The sequence below is a fragment of the Lichenostomus cassidix genome, chromosome 10 (genome assembly GCF_008360975.1).
Source record: "Lichenostomus cassidix isolate B80296 chromosome 10, HeHo_3.0, whole genome shotgun sequence".
NCBI classification, from domain to species: Eukaryota; Metazoa; Chordata; class Aves; order Passeriformes; family Meliphagidae; genus Lichenostomus; species Lichenostomus cassidix.
In genome coordinates this window covers 18,213,534-18,232,470 of record NC_139491.1, presented here as the reverse complement: position 1 = coordinate 18,232,470, position 18,937 = coordinate 18,213,534, and the positions used below count along the sequence as shown (strand labels likewise).

The 18,937-nt window shown below is 55.2% G+C and overlaps 3 protein-coding genes and 1 long non-coding RNA gene across 9 annotated transcripts; 3 read left to right on the top strand and 1 right to left on the bottom strand.

Moving 5' to 3' along the window:
* The first annotated feature begins 196 nt into the window (after window positions 1-196).
* Window positions 197-2,190, top strand: COMMD4 (COMM domain containing 4). The gene is made up of 8 exons (XM_085070994.1): window positions 197-439; window positions 519-590; window positions 676-741; window positions 981-1,020; window positions 1,137-1,256; window positions 1,483-1,563; window positions 1,664-1,840; window positions 1,986-2,190. The coding sequence occupies exons 1-8, from the start codon at window positions 437-439 to the stop codon at window positions 2,024-2,026; spliced, it is 600 nt and encodes a 199-aa protein (XP_084927120.1). The 5' UTR covers window positions 197-436; the 3' UTR covers window positions 2,027-2,190.
* An 82-nt stretch (window positions 2,191-2,272) lies between these two features.
* On the top strand, window positions 2,273-5,907 carry NEIL1 (nei like DNA glycosylase 1). Of its 5 annotated transcripts, XR_014854361.1 has the most exons (10): window positions 2,273-2,823; window positions 2,922-3,041; window positions 3,200-3,278; window positions 3,771-3,870; window positions 4,014-4,138; window positions 4,605-4,632; window positions 4,931-5,046; window positions 5,197-5,410; window positions 5,576-5,686; window positions 5,787-5,907. XR_014854361.1 is itself a non-coding variant. In XM_085070990.1 (9 exons), the coding sequence occupies exons 1-9, from the start codon at window positions 2,273-2,275 to the stop codon at window positions 5,593-5,595; spliced, it is 1,311 nt and encodes a 436-aa protein (XP_084927116.1). In that variant the 3' UTR covers window positions 5,596-5,907. The 5 variants fall into 5 exon arrangements, 3 of the variants coding, with proteins under 3 accessions (XP_084927116.1, XP_084927114.1, XP_084927117.1); XM_085070990.1 differs by having other exon boundaries at window positions 4,973-5,046; window positions 5,576-5,907; XM_085070988.1 differs by having other exon boundaries at window positions 5,576-5,907.
* A 245-nt stretch (window positions 5,908-6,152) lies between these two features.
* Window positions 6,153-16,952, bottom strand: MAN2C1 (mannosidase alpha class 2C member 1). Of its 2 annotated transcripts, XM_085070985.1 has the most exons (26): window positions 16,698-16,832; window positions 16,192-16,317; window positions 15,552-15,675; window positions 15,209-15,279; window positions 14,889-15,066; window positions 14,259-14,448; window positions 13,788-13,894; window positions 13,532-13,642; window positions 13,080-13,172; window positions 12,843-12,959; window positions 12,317-12,412; window positions 11,872-12,017; window positions 11,300-11,423; window positions 11,093-11,214; window positions 10,499-10,584; window positions 9,864-10,034; window positions 9,506-9,582; window positions 9,241-9,335; window positions 9,014-9,118; window positions 8,680-8,836; window positions 8,228-8,371; window positions 8,024-8,133; window positions 7,364-7,443; window positions 7,092-7,237; window positions 6,816-6,919; window positions 6,153-6,740 (listed from the first exon to the last, which is right to left on the bottom strand). In XM_085070985.1, the coding sequence occupies exons 1-26, from the start codon at window positions 16,787-16,789 to the stop codon at window positions 6,623-6,625; spliced, it is 3,090 nt and encodes a 1,029-aa protein (XP_084927111.1). In that variant the 5' UTR covers window positions 16,790-16,832; the 3' UTR covers window positions 6,153-6,622. The 2 variants fall into 2 exon arrangements, with proteins under 2 accessions (XP_084927111.1, XP_084927110.1); XM_085070984.1 differs by lacking the exon at window positions 15,552-15,675 and having other exon boundaries at window positions 16,698-16,952.
* On the top strand, window positions 16,850-18,452 carry LOC146432873 (uncharacterized). Its single transcript, XR_014854363.1, has 2 exons — window positions 16,850-16,984; window positions 17,812-18,452. It is a non-coding gene; the product is annotated as an uncharacterized LOC146432873 (long non-coding RNA).
* The last annotated feature ends 485 nt before the right edge of the window (window positions 18,453-18,937 follow it).

The following is an 18,937-nucleotide window of genomic DNA, read 5'->3' as shown; positions in this document are numbered from 1 at the left end:
CACCTCCCGAAGCGGCGGCGGCGGGATCGGCGCCTGAGGCGAACCGGAGGGCGGGGCCGGGCTGAGGGCTGAGTTAGGCGGGGCCGCGCCCCACTGAAAGAGCCGCTGTGATTGGGCGGTGCGGAGAAAGGCGGGCCGGGATTTGTAGGCCTTGGAGCCTGTGAGGCTGCGGCCCCGAGACGGCGAGGCACTCCTTTCGGGGGTGCGAGGGGCGCTTGAAGGGTCCGAGGTCTCCCTGAGTCCCGCTCCCGAGACTCCCGTCTCCTTCCACGACCCTCTCTCGGACCAAGTCCCGGCCTGTAGCCCCTCGCACAGCCTCTCCCGGAACGCCCCATCGGCACTCGGGTAGGGGCGGAGCGGCAGCCCGCCCGGGAGTGGTTCCGGGTCGCAAAGGCGGACTCTGCGGGGGCACAGTAGGCCAGGGAGCGGCGGCGACATGGTGGGGAAGGGGGCGGCGGCTGGGAGTGGGGAGGGCTCTCAGAGTCCGTGGTGGGCTCTGACCGCCTCTTCCCCTGCAGCGATTCCGCTTCTGCGGGGACTTGGACTGCCCCGACTGGGTGCTGGCCGAGATCAGCACCCTGGCGAAAATAGTTAAGTGCCCGCGCGCTCCCGCCTCTCCCTGCCTGCCCCCCCGCCTGCTCCAGGCCCGCTGCTCACCATTCTTCTCCCCCGCAGTCCTCGGTGAAGCTGAAGCTGATCTGCGCCCAGGTGCTGCGGGACCTGTTGGGGGAGGCCATCGAAGTAAGTGGGGCTACCGCTGTAGAGACCAAGTTTCAATCCTACAATGGCATAATCAGTAATATTAATTAATGTCGTGTCCTTCATGCAAGTCTCAGCGTTAAGAACGCTAGCAGCCGCTACTAGTAGTAATAATATGCATAGTAAGTGTTATTAGTATTAACATTAAGGTAAGAATTATTTTTGTTAACACTGGTAGCGAGTGTGTTAGCTGTTTACCATGACACTCTGCTCTCCCACAGTATGACAAGATCCTGAAGCTGACCTCAGATGCAAAGTTAGGTGAGCACTGGTGTCCTTACCAGCATCCCCTGATGGAGCCATGCTCTGGGGATGGGCAGCGATCCATCTGGGGATGCCTTCCTAAGGTGACAGAGCTCACTCCATCTCGTTTGCAGAGTCAGGGGATGTGAAGGCGACCATCGCTGTACTAGGCTTCATCCTCTCCAGTGCAGCAAAGCACAATGTAGACAGTGAGTCTCTGTCAAGTGAGCTGCAGCAGCTGGGGCTGCCCAAAGGTAAGGTAAACGTTTGGGATTGCACCATGGTGGGATGCACCTGACAGTTCCCAGCCTTCCCTTCTTCACATGCAGGCAGAGGGCAGGCTGGCTGCTGTGCTGTCCTCCATCACCTCCCTTCTGTGCCATCAGTCCCTGGGGGTTTCTCAGGTGCTTTGGTGGGGTTTGGCAGCTGCAGGTCTGCTGTAAGCAGAGGGATTCTTCTCTTGTCTCCCTACATGAGCAGAGCATGCCAGTGGGTTGTGCCGTTCCTATGAGGAGAAGCAGAGCTCCCTCCAGGACAGGCTCAGGGCCTGCAGCCTGCGATGTGAGTGGGGTGTTTGGTCTTCATAGGGGTTTGGGGGTCAATGTCAGTCACCCTGCTGGAGTGAACCAGGATGCTGATACCATTCCACTACCCACCCTAGTGAGCCAGCTGGGCTCAGTGTGCTGGCGGGTGGATTACACTCTCAGCTCCAGCGAGCTGCAGGAGGTCAATGAGCCCCTGGTGCACCTGACCTTCAACGTGCAGGACAGAGAGCGTGAGAAGATGACAGCTATCCCTGTGACACTCTCAGCCAACAAATTTCGGGTGCTGCTGGCAGGTGAGGCTCCAGGAGGGGTGGCAGCAGGGACTTCTGTGGGGGATTCTGCAGGGAAAAATGCTGTGGGAGGCATGCTGGGAAGGTGATGCTGGGAGGGATGCTGCAATACCAGCAGCTCCCCCACATCTTCGTCCTCTCTCTGCAGAGCTGAAGCAGGCCCAGACCCTGATGAACACACTTCTCTGAGGAGCCAGAAAAGGGCCGTGGCGGGAGGCACCGACACTGAGTTGTGACACTGAGTTGGGGGACCAGACTAGTGCTCCTGGCTGGGGAGGAGGACGTTTCACTGCCCTCCTTGTTTCCCGGGGTCTTTGGGACAGCTCCAATAAAGTCCCGGTGACAAAGCTAAACCGTGTGCCGCTGTGTCCCCGCGTTGCGTCTCGCCGGGGCCGCCTCGGCAGGACAACAACCTCCGGCATCAACTTGCAGCCAATGGGAGTGCGCACCGCCCACCGCGCAGCCAATGGGAGTGCGCACCGCCCAGGTGCAGCCAATGGGGGCGTGCCGTGCCTTCAGGCAGCGGCGGCGGGTCCGGGCTGTGCGAGTGCGGTCGCGGCCATGCCCGAATGCCCGGAGCTGCACCTGGCCGGGCGCTTCATCAACGGGGCATGCGGGGGGCTGGTGTTCGGGGGCGGCGTGGAGCGCTCGGCGGTGGGCCGCGGCCCGGAGGTGCCCTTCCGCAGCGAGGCCTACCGCATCTCAGCCATTGCCCGGGGCAAGGAGCTGCGGCTGACGCTGAGCGCGCTGGACCCCCCTGCCGCCCCCCCGCAGGACCTCGTGTTCCGCTTCGGCATGTCGGGGTCGTTCCGGCTGTGTCCCGCCGCCGAGCTGCCCCGCCATGCCCACCTTCGCTTCCTCACCCGAGAGAGCCCGCCGCGCGCCCTCTGCTTCGTCGACCCCCGGCGCTTCGGGTCCTGGCGCCTGGGGGACGCCTGGCAGCCGGAACGCGGGCCCTGCGTGGTCTCCGAGTACCAGGCATTCAGGTGAGCGTCGTGAGGAGTGCCCCGTTCTCGGTTTTGGATGCTTTTCCTGCACTGACATGCCCAGGTGACTCTTCTTGATGCCCCGTGCTCTCTTGCAGGGAGAATGTGCTGAAGAACCTGGATGACAGGGCTTTTGACAAGCCCATCTGTGAGGTCCTGTTAAACCAGAAGTATTTCAATGGAATTGGGAATTACCTGCGTGCTGAGATCCTGTACAGGTAAGGTGGGTTGAGCACCCACTGACCTGCCATGAAGGTTTAGTCTCAGAATTTGCTGGAGCGTGACAGCTCCGTGGCTAAGCCAGCTGTGTCTCCTCACCTGGTAGACACTGGAAGTGCCAGAACCGAGGGTTCAGGCTTACATGTAACTCTCTCAGGTTGAAGATCCCTCCTTTTGAAAAAGCTCGGACTGTGCTGGAGGCCATGAAGGATCAGGAGGAGGAGAGGAGGAAGAAGGTGGGGAATACCGGGTGCTTTCACAGGTTCAGAAAGCAGCAGGTTTCCAGACAGATGCCATAAGTAGGGGTTTGGTTGCCCATGGCCCTGCATGATGAGCTCTGCCAGTCTTCTGACCTAAGGAAGTCTACAAGTGTTTTTGGGGTGGGTGAAGAAGAAAAGGTGAGGGAAACAAACACCTTGCAAGCTTAAAATCTGCAAGGAGAAGGCTGCAGTAAAGCCTTGTGACCTCAGGGGAGAGGAAGTGGCTATTTTAAAGAAGTCTGAAAACAAACTACACAACTTGCTGCTGATTTTGTGTGTTTGTTAGTCCTTTTCCATGTCTTTGTAGTTAAGTTGGAAGTCTACTGTGTGATGAGCTCAAGGCTGTTGAGTGGAGACTTTGGCAGCTCATCCTCTGAGGGCAAGAGATGGGGAAGAAGACAGGAAGAGAGAACCTGAGGAAGCAGAGGTATCTGGCACACGACTTCTCTCATTTCTCCATCCCTGCAGGATCCTTCCCTGACACTGAGCAAGAAGGTGAAGCTGATGCAGGAGAATCCAGATCTCCTGGAGCTGTGCCACACCGTGCCCATGGAGGTCATCACGGCAGGTGAGGGGACAGGGCAGACAGCTGGGGGATGGGTTTGGCAGGGAGGCTGGGGCTCTGCATTCTCAGCATCAGGAGGTTTGGGAGGGCACCCTGACACAGTGTTCATGGCTTCTGCTCTGTCCTTTCCCTTTCTCCCTTCCCAGAGAAGCAGCTCCTTGACCCTGAGCACCCAGATAACTATGCTGCCTTCAAGACCTGGCTGCAGTGTTACTTGGTGCCTGGCATGAGCTCCATGCGTGACCGCAATGGCAGGACCATATGGTTCCAGGTAGGAGCCTGGGGCTGCTCTCTGGAGCTGGGGGGCCCCCAAAGCACTCCTCCAAGGGGACACCAGTCTGTTTTCTGCTTGCTGAGACTCCCATTACACTTTGTGGCTGGGGGTCTCCCTCTTCATCAAGCTGCTGGGCATGGAGGTGACAAGGACCTGCTGTGTGGTGGGCAGCTAGCTAAGGGATGGTGAGCAGTCTGGAGCAGATGGAGGGAATGAGGGGCTCGGGTGGTCTGGCAGCCCTGTTCTTTCCTCCTGTGCCCTGTGCCTTGCAGGTACAGGGATTGACAGCAGAGTCCACAAGGCACAGGTAGGCAGAGCAAGTCTAACTCCCCTGCCTTCCCAGAGAAATGTAGCTGTTTCCCTATCACTGCAATGGCTGCAGGATGGAGAAGGGGCAGAGATTTTGCTGCTGTTGCCTGCAAAATGACTGCACCCTGTTCAATGCTCTGTCCCTTCCTTACAGGGAGAGCCTGGCCCCATGGCTCCCAAAGGTGAGTGTCCTCTCCCCTTCTGTGGGACCCACTCTTGTTCCAGGAGGGCTGGAGGCTGGGAAACCCTGTTCTTGCTGTGTAGCTCAAGGGCACAGGCAGGAGCAAAGCCATTCTCTCTAGGGTGCTGACAGGCGTTGGCACCAAGGGACAGAGCCCATTTGTCCCCAGGGTTTCCTACCAGCATCCCAACCTGCCTGGGTGCAGCTGTTGGATGGTTTTTCATCCTGCAGTTCCTCACATCACCCAGGACAGCACCCCTGCAAGGTCACTGTGCCATGGCCTGTCCCTTGGGGTGCAGGCTCTGCCTCATCCCCTCCTCACCTGGGCACATCTCATGCAGGGCAGAAACCCCGCAAGACACCCCGCAAGAAGAGCCCTCAGGTGAAGGCAGACCCTGAGGCACCGACCCCCAAGGTGAGCAGCTTTGTGGCTGTGTCAGGATGTTGTGTTCCCCATGCCTTGCTCAGGCTGCTCATGAGTTCATGGTGGTGATCCTACATGGAGTTTCTCATCTTGGTGCTCCAAGGACACTTCTGCTAAGCTCCAGCTCTGATGCCCACCCAGGTCACCTCACGTGCCTTGAAGCAGAGGCGCAGGGCTGCAGTAAACTCCCTGAAGTCAGAGGAGGAGGAGGAAAAGAAGGAAGAGGAGGCTGATGGGCCAAGGAAAGGACGTGCTCGTGGGAGGAGGAAAGCAACTGCTGCTCCAGCCTTGCCTGAGCCTGAGGTGCCTCAAAGCGTCAGAAGGAGCCGCCGGACATCTGCCCGCAGGGGCAAAGGTGAGACTGGCAGCCCCTGTGGCTTTGGTGCACAGCTGGGGGCTGTGGGAGAACTCCCTTGTGGCAAGGGGACTGAGGGATGCCAAAAGGCTGGACAGGAGCCTATGGGGCAGAGCCAGATATCCCCTTGCCCACTGAATCCTCATTTTCCTCTCCCTTCTCCAGGCACGGCCCCTGCCGTGTGATTGTCACTCGCTGCCACCTCCTGAGGGGCCAAGAGGAGCTCAGGGAGAGCCTGGCCACAGACCCGTGTTAGTGCTAAGGAAAACGGAGCTGGTCTGTACCCATGCTCACACTTACTTGCTACTGTTGCATCCTGCCAGTGTGGGAGGGAGAAGCTCAGCTTGGTGATGGGGCTTTTTCCTGCTGTCCACAGGCATTTGAGGAGAAAAGGGGCCAGGACCACATATTGTGCTGGACTTTGACTCTTACCTCTTCCCCTTCTGGCTGCTGATCAAATCACTGTTTTTAGCTAATAAAAGTATTTTGTGTAGAAATCACTGTGCATGCCTTTTCATGCTGTGGATAAATACCTCTGTGCCCAGCCTCTTCCCCACAGGGGCTGGAGCAGGCTTCCCCTCCACCTCGTCCCCCCAAAATAAAGATAAGCTTTGCCTTCCCAGTCCCAGCAGGAGTGAAATCCTGCTTAGGTGGACACTAGAAAAGCAACTACAACAAAGCCCCTGGGAGGAGGCAGGTCAGTGCAATTACCTGGAACTAAGTTAAGAAAACAGGCTGGAGCTTGTTTTTATGTAATTCTCTTGATTTTTTGTGTTTCCTTTTCTGCAAGGGCAGTGCAAGGGGCAGGCAGAGGGAGAAGAGAAGGAGTGGAGTGTGTTTTTACACTCGCTGCTAGATGAAGTTTGAGACACAGGAGTCACTGTGGGAGCTGCTGCTCCCCAAACCCCTAGGGCTAAAGCAGAGGCTGTGCAGGGCCACCAGCCTGCCTGCACCTTTATCCACACGTCAGTGAGCTCAGAACTCACTCAAGACCACCTACCCTGGTTGGGCAGTGGGCAGCTGTCCTCCTTCCCTGAGGAGCAGGGTTGTTCAAGCGCTGCCCTCCAACAGTTGGGTGCAGGACATGGGGACATTGCCCTTCCCTGACACTGCTGCCTTGCACAACTCTTGGGATCAGGGACAGCTCAGTCTGTGATTTGAGCTCACAGTATTGCTCCAAGTTGCTTCAGCATCAGCAAGGCAATGTTTGTGTCAGCGCTTCAGGACCAGGAGGACAGAGAGCACACGGAAGGGTGTGAAGGAAAGCCTCAGGCCCTGTTGCTCCATTGGCAGGTAGCCCTGTGCAGCTGGACGTTCCAGGAGGTCACAGCTGTGGGAAAAAGCACGAGGCTGAAAGGACTGATCTCCATCCCCATGCACCCCCAGCCCTCTGGCTTGGACTTACAGCATTGCCTCTTTAATGGGGAGGGAGGTCTGGAGCCAGGCGGTCACTGTGCTGCCATGAGCCTCGTAGAGCCGAACCACCACAGCCTCAGGTCTGTCCTCAGCCTTTGGGGGACAGTGCAGGGAGGAGTTCATGCAAATGAGACAGGCACAGCCTCTCTAACAGAAGTTGCTGTGCTCAGCTGAGCCTGACCACCACTCCGGGTGAAAAAGCAAGCGTTGCTCAACAACAGCACCTTAACCCCTCTGCCCTCCCCTCCTCTGCCCCAGCACCTGCCTGCTTGACAGTCTCTAGCACAATGGCAGGTGAGCTGACAGAAAAGGCACTCCAGGATGGGCACTGGGCACAGCTGGCTGGGACCACGTGGAGGGGGAAATTTAAGTTGTAGGCTTGCTGAATCACACCGGCCTCCTGGAAGGAACCTGCAGCACAAGAACCTCAGTGCAGCTTCTGCACCTGCACAGCTGGAGACACGCTCACCCCAAGGCTCACTGGGGCATCTCCCACCCTGCATGTCCCCACAGGGCCCAGCTCTGCCTGTCACTCACCCCGGTGAGGCATCACGGCATAGGTGAACTGATGGTGCCCAATGTCTGCTGTGGCATCGGGGGACTTGGGTGCTCTCAGCCTAAGGCAACATGAGGTTAGTGAGACCAGTGTCTTGACAGTACCTGCTGTCACACAGAGCAGAGCCAGAGCACTGTGACAAGACAACTGCTTGCCCTGCTACCTCGAGGCTGGGCCCTGAAGTGGAAGCAAACACACAATAGCAAACAAATCCTGGACAGTCCAAGAAGCTAAAAAACTGGGGTGTGTTCCTGTGAAAATTGTGGCTGACGGAGTCAAACTGAAATACACAGTTTCTTTTAGCTTAGTATGCATCCATAACATGAACACTCCTGTTCCTTTCCTCTCCTTGTAAGCCTCCCTTCCTGGGGTATGTTTTGGCTAGCAACAGAAAAGCTACCTGGTACAAATACAAATCTGATCTCTCCTGAATTATCTATGAGCACATTCCAGGTCACAGGAATTAGTTCTAATTGACTAAGATAATGTAAGTCAGCCAAATTCTCAGACAACAGCCACCCACCAGACTACCTCCTTCTTAACTAAGGTCATTTAGGTCCAGGTGTTTCCTTGACTTCCAAGAGACACCTCTGAAGGCAGAGTACATGCAGCAGCTCCCCCCTCACCCATCCCTAACTCACAGGGAGAGGCTGAGGACGTTCCTGTGGGCTGATGCCCCGTATTTGCAGTCGTTCAGCAGAGCTACCCCAAAGCCGTGCTCGGAGAGATCCAGCCACTTGTGAGCCCACACCTGCAGCAGGCAGCAAGGGATGTGTTCACCACACAGAACTAATGCCCAGAGTAGGAGCAGTTTGGCCCTGGCACCAGACCAGCTCCCCTCTCACCTCAAACCGAGCCCAGTCCCAGGATGTGTTCCAGTGGGTTGGCCGCTGCAGGTGTCCAAACTGGATCTCGTAGGTAGCGTCTGTGCTCCGCACCTGCACAGGGAACTCCACCTTCAGGAACTTGTGAGCCTCCTTCCACTCAACCTAAATGTGGGAGCAGAAGCACGTCACCTCTGACAGGCACAGACTGCATTTCCTGGTGTGTAGCAGCCAGTCCACATCAGCTACAACAAAAACACACCAGACTCAACATCAGTGAACTGGTGGGTCCCTCTTCCACCCATGTCCTGCGGGCCCCCCACCCTTGGGCTGCTTCCCACAGAGGAGGACAGGCAGCAGGGGACTCCAGGGAAGAAAACAGGGAGGAGGGATATAATTCAGGCACAAGGTTCAGCTCCCCAGTTCCCAGCTGCATAGAAATGTTGGTATCACACAGCAGCCATGGGCCAAACCTGTGTCAGGAAGCGGAGGAATGGGCACATGGCATCCAGGATGATCTCCTGGGTTAAGGTGCTGCTTTTCCCAACCTGCAGGGAAAACCTCACACTTCCCCGCAGGCCTCCAGCCAGGGTGATTTCCAGAGGCTTCAGCAGCGTTGTCACTGGCTTCCTAGAGAAAGGAATGAAGGCAGAGAGAATCTCAGCCTGGTAGATCCAGGTTCCCAAATCCAAATCCAGCCACCCACACCTCTCCAGAGTGAATGCTCTCTTACAGCTAGGACTGACAGGGAGGCAAGAGGATCAGGGCAAAGCCAAAATCCAAGTCCTGCATGCAGTGCTCCTCTACCTGGTTTGCAAGTGATAGTCCATCACATCCCAGGCATCCCAGTAGAGGGGAACATCATCAAAGAGTGCAAACTGGTTGGCATAGCAGCCATCTGGGACTGACTCTCTGAAAGAAAGCAGAACAGAGGAACAACAGCATCAGAAGGACTGGTTGTGGAGAAAGGCGTAGAGTGAGAAGTCTTGGGAGAGGTTTGAGGAGTGTGGGGCTAGGAACTGGGTGACACAGACCTCCCTGAGTCCAGCAGCTGAAGTGAGGTCAGGTGCCCCATCATGTCCAGGCAGACAGCAATTACCCCATTCTCCATGGTAATGGAGCCATCCTCCTTGGGAAAAGGCCAGAAACAGGTGTCACAGACCCTCACCTGTGAGAGCTAAGTGCCTCAGTTGCAAAATTAGTATGTGAATTTGCTGAATGCTAGGTTCCTTGGATTTCTCCTCAAAACAACCTTTGACACAGGGAATACAGATCTGAGGAAAACTGCCTTGTGCTTACCTGTCTCTTCACTGTCACAGGAGACACAAATGGTTCCTGCACCAGAGCATAGCCCATGCTGGGGACTGTCACCAGAGCTGGAAAGCAAAGAGGTTCCATTCCAACATTTGCCCCAGACTGAACCCCAAGTCACACTACTGTGCTGCCCAGCTGCTCTCATGTCAAACCTACCACCTCCTACCACACCCTCCTCTTCGTCCATACTTTAGGGGACTTTATCCCCTTTCAAGTTGTCCAAAGAACAATTCGAACAGTCAATAAAACCCTCCCCAGGGCAGGGAGAAGCAGAGTTCCCTGTTAGCTATCTCTGCCCCTGTAAGGAATTCTGATACTAGAGTTACTCCCAGGTCAGACATACCCAAAGTCTCTGTTCCATCTGGCCCAGGCCTGGAGATCACCTCGGTGCGTTCCCAGGGCAAAGTGTTCAACACGAGGGTGCTCTGGGTGCTCTGTGCCTTGGGCTGCAGCAGATCCCTGCACAGGGATTGCACAGCTTCCTCCTGCAGCTGAGCACCATCCCTGCGGATCTCTGGGCAACAAAAGGGCCTGAGTTGGATCTGAGAGAGCTTCTGGCACTCCCCATGCAATGTACACACACTTTATTTCCTTTCAAGCTACAATTGCTAATTATCATTAATTATTATTATCTATTAGTAAGTAATTCAAGTGTATAATTATTCTGAACTTTATTATTACAAGATTACAATGAGCTGTGCCAGCTCAGCTGCAAAATCCTGGTTTACAAAGCTCCTGCAAGCACCCGTGTGAAGGCAGAAGCAAACCTTGGTGGGAGTCTATCCTAGCATGCCAGCAGCAAGCAGAAAAGTCAATAAATCGGGATGGTTCTCAATCCCTTGGCACCCCTACTAATTTAACACTATTTCAGACATGCCTGCTGAGGCTGGCCCTGGCAGTCCAGGGTTGGAGCCCCAGCAGGCAGGACCCAGTGTGCTCCCACAGGTGAGTGTCCTCTTAGCCAAACTCCCTGCTCACCTGTGTAGTATTGCAGGGCATCCTCAACCACGAGCTGGATACAGCTGCCTGGCAGGACATCATGGAACTGGTTGAGCAGCAATAACCTAAAAGAGGGAGCAGAAACCAGGGAAGGAAGCTGTGAGAGCACCGGATTTGTGCTGGCTTAGAAATAGCTCTTCTCTCAAACAAAAGCTCTGTTTGCAAGACAGAGAAACTTAGTAACTGTTCCTTATTCCCCCCCATTACCCAACACTTGAGAGAAAAGCATTTTTTCCACAGCATCCTTTAAATTCCTTTACGTCAGGGCTTGTCAACTGTCATCTTAGTAAACCACAACCATGGGCAGGAAGAGCTATTTGTTTTTATCCCCTCAGGGCTACCAGATACATTGTTGCATACGCTCAAACAAGTCAAAACTGGGGAGGAACAAGCTCAGGTAGGAAATGAAGCTTCCAAACTGCAGAGTAGTGAGGGTTTGGAGTTATCTTTCAACCAGAGAATCAAGCAAAACAGCAAATTCTTTCCAGGTGGATTCCTGATTAGTTTAAGGCAGGGGTTGTGTACATGTACTGAACCATCCTGCAGTACCACCAGTGCTCCTACACATCTCACCTCCAGAGCCGCTGGAGCTGGCTGGCAGGGTACTGGAACACACTGTCCTGAGCCACAGCCAGGGCGCTGAGCACTTCCACGTCATGGAGAATTCGCTCACACTCCCGATTGCCCTTCTTTATCTGGTGCCAATTAAGGACAGAAGGAAGATGCTCAGGAAATGGGTGGCTGGGAGTGGATCTCTCCCACCAGCAGCAGAATCCTCACCTGGGCCTGGGTGGTGTAGGTGCCATTGTGCAGCTCGAGGAAGAGCTCTCCCACCCAAGTGCACAGCTGGGATGACTCCTTCTCCAAGACAGAAAAGAGCTGGTCAGGAGTGGAGGTCTGCACCCTGTGGGACAGACACACAGACAGTGATGAGCTGGGGAGAAGCCTATGACACCGCTAATGGTGCATCTAGGCTGGAAAGGTGATAGGCCTCAGAAACTGCAACACAACCATACACAGTATTCCCCTCACCCTTCTCCTACCCCTCTCCTGCTCCCCTGTCCCTCTCCTGTGGACATCCCACAGGCAGGGGCTGACTGCCAGGCACAGCTGCTGTGCTGGCCATTCACCCCACGGCTCTATGGAGGGGCCACAAGCAGTCCATGGGTGCCCTGTGGACCTGTTCTCACAGCTCTTGATGGTGGAGAGACTCCATCCCCCTGAAAATCCTTCACAGCCCTCTGCTTGCCCATCTCCTTGCCCTTCTCCCTTTCTTTTGACACTGCTGAAGGCCAGGCCTGGCTCAAAGCACGAGCCCCTGGCAGGAGAGAGGATGGAAGCTCTCCTCTCACCTTGGCAGCCCATCTGTGTCACTCATTCTCTTCATCCTATCCAGCATCTTCTGCGTGGGTCCCCCTCCTCCATCTCCAAAGCCGAAGAGGAATGCGCTGTGGTTCACACGGCCTTTGTCCTTGTTGTTCTTCACTGTTTTCAGCATCTGGAGAAATTATGGGCAGCTGCAATACCCTGGCACCCAGTCCCACCTCCCACAGCTCCATACAAGAAAACCAGGTCAGTCTTTAGGGTGCAAAGCCCAATCTTGCTCCTCTACCCCAGCCCAAAGTGCCTAAATCAGGCACAGGCACATCTTGGAGTCAGGCACCCCAACAGCCTTTGTCCAACAATGCTGCCAGGTATCCTGCACCTTCCCAGGCTGTGCCCTCTCCCAGGAGCCTCAGATCTGGCCCCAAGGGGCAGGCACTGCCCTCCACGTGCAGTTCTGGGAACCTCTCTCACCTCCTCCACTCGTCCGTGCATCCCATAGGAATCACCAGGGGGGAAATGGGTCAGGACTTGGGAACCATCAATTCCTTCCCAGAAAAAGGTGTGATGCTGGAGGGGAGAAAAGGGAAAATGTGGTGCACAAAGGATAGGCATTTCAGAGCCTCTTCACGATTCAAACTGGGTCTTCACTTTCCTTCCAGGGACGTGCAGGATGCCCTGATGGATCAGTTCAAGGAGACAAGGACAGGGAATGCCACGAGGGCAGGGGCTGGATTTGCAGTCTCTTGGATCTGAAAGTTACAGCTTCCTGTCTGGAAGCAGAAGGAATATCTAGGCCAGGGGCCCAGCTGGGATCTCGAACCATGTCCTTCCTCTCCCCTAAAGCCTCACAGGACATCGCTATCACCAAAACCCGATGGCTTCTGGAAGCAGAGCCTGTGTTAGCTGAACTGAAGGACTGTGGAACCAACAGGTCCAGCCCTGCAGAAGACTCCAGAATGCACATGTCAATCCCCTGAAGAGGGTAAGCACAGCTCACCGGGAAGGAGTTCACCAGGTTCCAGCTGAGCTTCTGCGTGAGGAAGCGCCGGATTCCACAGCCACGCATCAGCTGGGGCAGCTGGGCTGAGTATCCAAACGTGTCCGGCAGCCAGAACTGGGAGCACAGGTGACAGGAGCAGAGGGAGAGGGACACACAAGTCAAGCCAACATCACACAGAGCAAGGAATGGAAGGAGATGGTGTGCAAGAAAGGTGTGATGGAAACGAACAAGTACCTCCGAGCAGATGCGGCCAAACTGCTCCTGGAAGAACCGCTGTCCCTGGAGAAACTGCCGCACCATGGACTCCCCGCTGGGCAGGTTCCCATCCTGGGGGAAGGCACAGGGAGTCAGTGAGGAAAGCCAAGCACCAGGGAAGGAGAAATCTTGTAAGACACCCATTTCCACCCAGGTGACCTGGCACATTGTGGGGACAACCTGAACAGGGCTTGGCAGAGAGAAAAAGGAAGAACATACTAGGGAGTCCAAAGCTCCTTTCTCAGGGAATGGTTTGGGAGGATTGTATTTTTGCTAGGCTGGACACTTCAGACAGCTGCTGTTCCTACGCCTGGGGACCATTACCAACCAGAGAGGCTCAGAAAGGCTCTGCTCTCCCCTGCAGTGTCAGACCTAGTTCCAGAGGATGGCACAAAGAAGGCATGGCGAGCCAGGCTCACCATGCTACTCACCATTTCCACCCAGGTGCCTCCAACAGGAATGAACTGTCCCTTGGCCACGAAGTCCTGAATCCGTGCGTAGAGCCCAGGGTAGCAGCTCCGCACCCACTCGAACTGCTGCGCCTGCCAGAGCACAGGGATCAGCCCCAGCTCCCTCCACACCCCCTCCCTGCTCTCTTCAACAATTCTGGTCATCCCCCCATCTCTTTTTGCTGGAGAAGCAACATGCCACAAGAAGACGAGAGGTGTCCAGAGGGAGATCACTCACCTGGGAGCAGGCAAAAGTGAGTTCTGGATTTTGCTCCATCAGATGGACCACGGTGACCCAGCTCCGGGCGCACTTACGGATGGTCTCCTCATATGGCCACAGCCAGGCTGCAGGGACAGGCATGGCCCCACCATGGTTATTACCTAACACAAGCTCCTCATGTAGCTAGAGCCCCTCTGAACCCCTCCTAGGATGGGAAATCAAGGGGTGAAGCCCAACAGGTAAAAGACAACAGGCTGTAATTCATCCCTCATCCCCAGCCTCATCAGTGTTCCAAAGGGCACAGCCAGCCAGACCCACATTCCCACATTGCCTCAGTGACAAACCGGCTCTGTGGCAGCACAGAGGTTCCATTCCCTTCTTTCAAGGCATGGTACCCTGTGCCTGGAGCCCAAGGGCAGCCTGTTCTCCCCTTGGGCAGCACACCCTGGCCTCCAGGTGAGAGGAGAGGGAGCACTGTGCTGCTCTCACCAGAGTCAATGTGGCAGTGCCCCATGGCATGGATGGTGTGCTGGCTCTCGCCGTTCCTCTGGCTGAAGATGGCTGCAGCCAGGTCATGTGCAGCGGGGAAGGTGGAGGGGTCCGTAACATCACACACATTGATCATCTGGTTGGCAGTGTACAGTGCCTGGAAACTCCTCTGGTTCTCCTCCCCGAGGAGCTGGGGTTGGGAGGGATAAAAGTTTGACTCTGGCCACTGTATCAGATCAGATGTCACCTGCCTCAGGGAGCATCTGCTACATCCTTTCAATGTGTCTCAGTCAGTGGTTACAGGCAAACACCATGTCTCTGCTTCACAAACACAACCTTATGCCTTTTCCCACATGCCTTCCAAATCCAGGTTCCACATATGCCCATCCCACTGGACCGTGGTTAACACATCCCACTTTGGAGCAGAAAGTGGATGAAGAAACACCTGTGGCTTCTCTATTCAATTTTCTCCTACTCCTACTCAACTGAATATCAGTTGTGCTAAAGCAGGCAGGCACCTCCAAGCAGCAATCATTTTCTCCTCCAAGGTCTCAGGTCATGGAATAGCAGGAGGAGGAGATACTATGAAGTTGAGGAAAGGGTGAGAGAAGGGAAGAGGAGCTCCCAGACCTGAGCCATGTCCAGCAGTATTTCCAAATCCACCAGCAGTTCATAGACATCTCTGTTGAAGACGACCAGCTCAGCCTTGCTCAAGGTGACCCTTCTGTCTGGGTCTGGAGGGGCAATCATGCTTCCCTTGCCAGCTCCGAAGAGCCCATTGCAGGCCAGCTCCACGTACAGTGTCAGGCTGTGGGGACCAAGAGGAAACCATCAAGGAGCAGGTCACAAGCACCAGGACAGACCAGGATGTGCGTGTCCTTGGCCTCTTGGCTTCCAGCAATACCAAGGTGCCCCAGCGGCAGGGGACTCTGGCTCAGCTGACCACCCACCTGTGGGGCTCTGACTCTTTCAGGCTTCTAGTCAGGATGTAGCTGGTCTTCTCACCTTCCTTAGTCAATCCCTGCACAGGAAGATGGCACATTCAGCACATGTCATCAGAGGTCTGTGACTTAATGGGCAGGATATGATATGATACTGCAAAGTCCAGCTGGACAGAGGGGCTGGTCCCACATGCTGTGGGATAATTGCTGGCACAAGAACAGGAACAGGAACTGCTGCTGCCCCAGCAGCACCATGAACCCTCCACGCACCACTAGAGAACATGGCAGGGGTGCCAAAGGTCACCTGTACGCAGCAGGGCACCTGGCACACCCATGATCCATGTCTCTGTACCTGGACAGGCTGGGCATCTCTCCACACCATGCCCTCCCCATCACTCTCCCAGACGAAGTGCACTTCCTGCCCTGCCCATGCCAGGGGGATGTTCAGCTCCACCTTAAACCAGCATGTCTCCCATCTGGAAGATATCAAGCAGCAACCTCAGTCCACTGGGTGACTTTCTCCCGAGGGAAAGCACATTTCCTCACAGACTCCGTGGAAAAAGGACAGTGGGGACAGCCCACGAATTTGATGGGATTCACACACAAGGATGCTGCCTTGTCCATACACACACCTGACTTAACCTATGACCTTCTGGAACCCCAGAGAAACAGTCAGTAGCAGCTTGTCTGACCCCTGCTGGGATAAGAATCTTCTCCCAAACTTGACAAGCAAACACATCCCCCTCAGAAGCATCAGAGACACAACCACGGTCATAAGGAGCTCTCAGCAGAAAGGGGCAAGAAACTTGTTTGTTCCCTCATAAAATCTCCCTAAGGGCTTCTGGGCAGGCACCTCCAAGCACTCAGCAGGGAAGAGCATAATCTCATTTCTTCACCAGGAAGAGTTTGTGAGGTCTCACACACACAAATAAGTCTGAGACATAAGCTCCAGCCCCACCACAGTCACAGCACCACCAAAACCTAGTACTCACGTGGGGCCAAAGGACTCTCCCACTTGAGCCGGCTTGAATTCCTGCACAACAGCCTCCTCGTACGGGATGCGCCGCGGAGTATGGAAGTAGGAGAGCGATGCTGGTGAACAGCGATCCCCAAAGAGCCTGTGGTTGGAGATGGCAAGGACGCATTAATAACATCAGTCCCACACGGGCTAGCCCAGGGGTATGACAGGGAGCTTTCACAGCATGGCTGAATCGCCCTGCCACCACACTACACCCCCAATAATATTAACAGATCACTCAGTAATAAAGCACATTGTTGAAGGGGCAGGAGGCCAGGGCAGGGCTGGGGGGCTTTGCCGGGAAGCCCCAGGGCAGCGCTCCAGGCCGACCAGGCGGTGTGTGTGTATATGTGTGTACTGAGCCCCCCGAGCCCCCGCACCCACGGCAGCGTCCCCACCCTGAGGGGACACAACGGAGCTTGTCCCGGCCGACGCCAGCGCCCCGGGGGTGTCCCGCAGAGTCCCCTCCCAGCCGCCCACCTGCCCCGCAGGTTGCAGTCGGTGAAGTAGGTGTCGGAGATGAACTTCTCCACTCGCTCCAGGGCGGTCCGCCGGTTCTTGATCGCGGCCATGGCAGCGGCACAGCCCCGCCCGGCGCGGCACAGCGCAGCCGCAGAGCTCGCCCGGCCCCGAGCGGGGCGGCTCCGGGAGGCTCCGGGAGCTCTGCGGGCATCGCAGCCCTTGCTTCCAGCTCTCCCGCTCCCAGCCTGCGCGGCGCATCCCGGACGAGGAGGCTGTTGTGCAGGAATTCAGTCCTTCGGTTTCACGTGAGTAGCAGGTTTGGGTGGCGCTGTGCCCGCGCTGGGGTTGAGCTCATGTCTCAGAGTTACCCGTGTGGGTGGGACACCGCAAGCTCTCCTTGCTGAAGAAATGAGGTGATGCCCTTCCCTGCTGAGTGCTTGGAGGTGCCTGCCCAGAAGCCCTTAGGGAGATTTAAGAGGGAACAAACAAGTTTCTTGCTCCTTTCTGCTGAGAGCTCCTTGTGACCATGGTTGTGTCTCTGATGCTTCGGGGGGGATGCGTTTGCTTTGTCAAGTTTGGGGTAAGATTCTTCTCCCACCCTGAGCACTCCCTGGGTGAGGAGAAGGCAGATCCCCCCTCATCGCTGTCCCTCAGCCTAAGCAATCTTGCACCCACCTCTCCTCCTCCAGGCCCCGGCTTTGCCTCCAAATTGTCCCAAATGTCATTGTGTATCGTGGGAGGGAAGGAAGAATCTGTACACGATGCTCAGCCCTGATGTTTTAATGGAAATACTGCGCTACAGTCAAGTTTACAACATTGGTATAGAAATCACATGGGTTGTGGGCCGAGGATCACGTTACAGAATACAAAAAGCAAGATCGAATAAAAAGAAAATTAAAAAAAAAAAAAAAGCAAACCTCTGCTATTGTACAGGCTGGGAGCAGAAGTGGGATGTCATATGGAGCACCAGAGGCAGAGGTCTCCCCATGGTGTGTCCCATGGACCTGCAGCAGCCCCCCTGGCTCAATGACATGCAGACACAGGCTCCTGGGATAAGACCCCCAGCAAGCAGCAGCAGCTGGTACTTCCAAGCTGGTCAAAAGTCTAAATCACCCACGATTTTCCCTTCCAGATCACCTTGAGCATACACCAGAATAAAAAGAGGGGGGAAATAATAGGGGAGCATGCATGACACCTTTGGAATGGAAGAGGACACATGAGAGCCCCTTCCTGCCTGGTTACAGCGAAGGAGGAGAAACGAGACGGGTGATTTATTGCTGGCAAAGTGTGAAAATCCCCCCCTGGGCTCTTCCCTCTCTCCATAGGAGGCTCCCGTCCCAGACCTGCCTGCTGTGCATTGGCTGCCAATGAGTAGTGGCCCCTCGGGGCCGAGTGCTTCCACCCTGGCTCCAGGTCCTGCTGCAGCCCTGCTCCCTGGCCTCTCTCCACGAAAGAGAAGAGAGGTGGCAGGAGGAGAGAACCTGGAACAAGATGATATTGAAGGTCTCTTCCAATCCAGGTCATTCTATGAACCTGCTGTCTCAACATACAGTAAGTCCCTGGGAGAGGCTGAAGCCGCGGCAAAGCTCTGCTTGTGGCTCCCCATCCAGGGACGATGGAAGTCATTCCAGGTGCACAGGACTGGCAGCATGGGTTCTTGCAAGGAAAGCTGCCTCCTTTGAGGAGACACAGTGCAGTGGTGGCTGTTGTGACTTACAAAGTCTGTGCTGACTTCTTTATTTTTAAAATCAGAATCTTCTCCCATGTTTCAAATATCTGCCAGCGTTAAATTTCTCTACTTAAAAAAATATATATTCCATATGTGGATTCAGGAGTGAAATGCACTGAGACCCCCCAACCCCTCGTCCTTCTCTTGCACACACGCACACACACATGCAGAGCAGCGCTGTCAAATACTGGTTTGGTATTTCCCATGATGTTTTCTCCAACACAGAAAGACAAAAATACATCAGCACAATCAGCCCCGGATTAAGTTGCCCAGCAACACTTCCCAAAAGTGAAGATTCTTGGAGCTGGAAGACAAGGTGGATAAAAATTACCCACCATGAAGAAAAGCCAAAAATTAAAAAAAAATTAAAATTATATACTATATATTTATATCCTTTACAGGCTGCTTATACCTCAGTTGTTTAACCCACAAATGCACACACTACCTCTGCTGTTTCCTCTTGCCAGTCTTATAAAATGGGTTGGATACACCTCCCTCTTCCCTCCCCTTTCCCACCCCAAAACCTGCA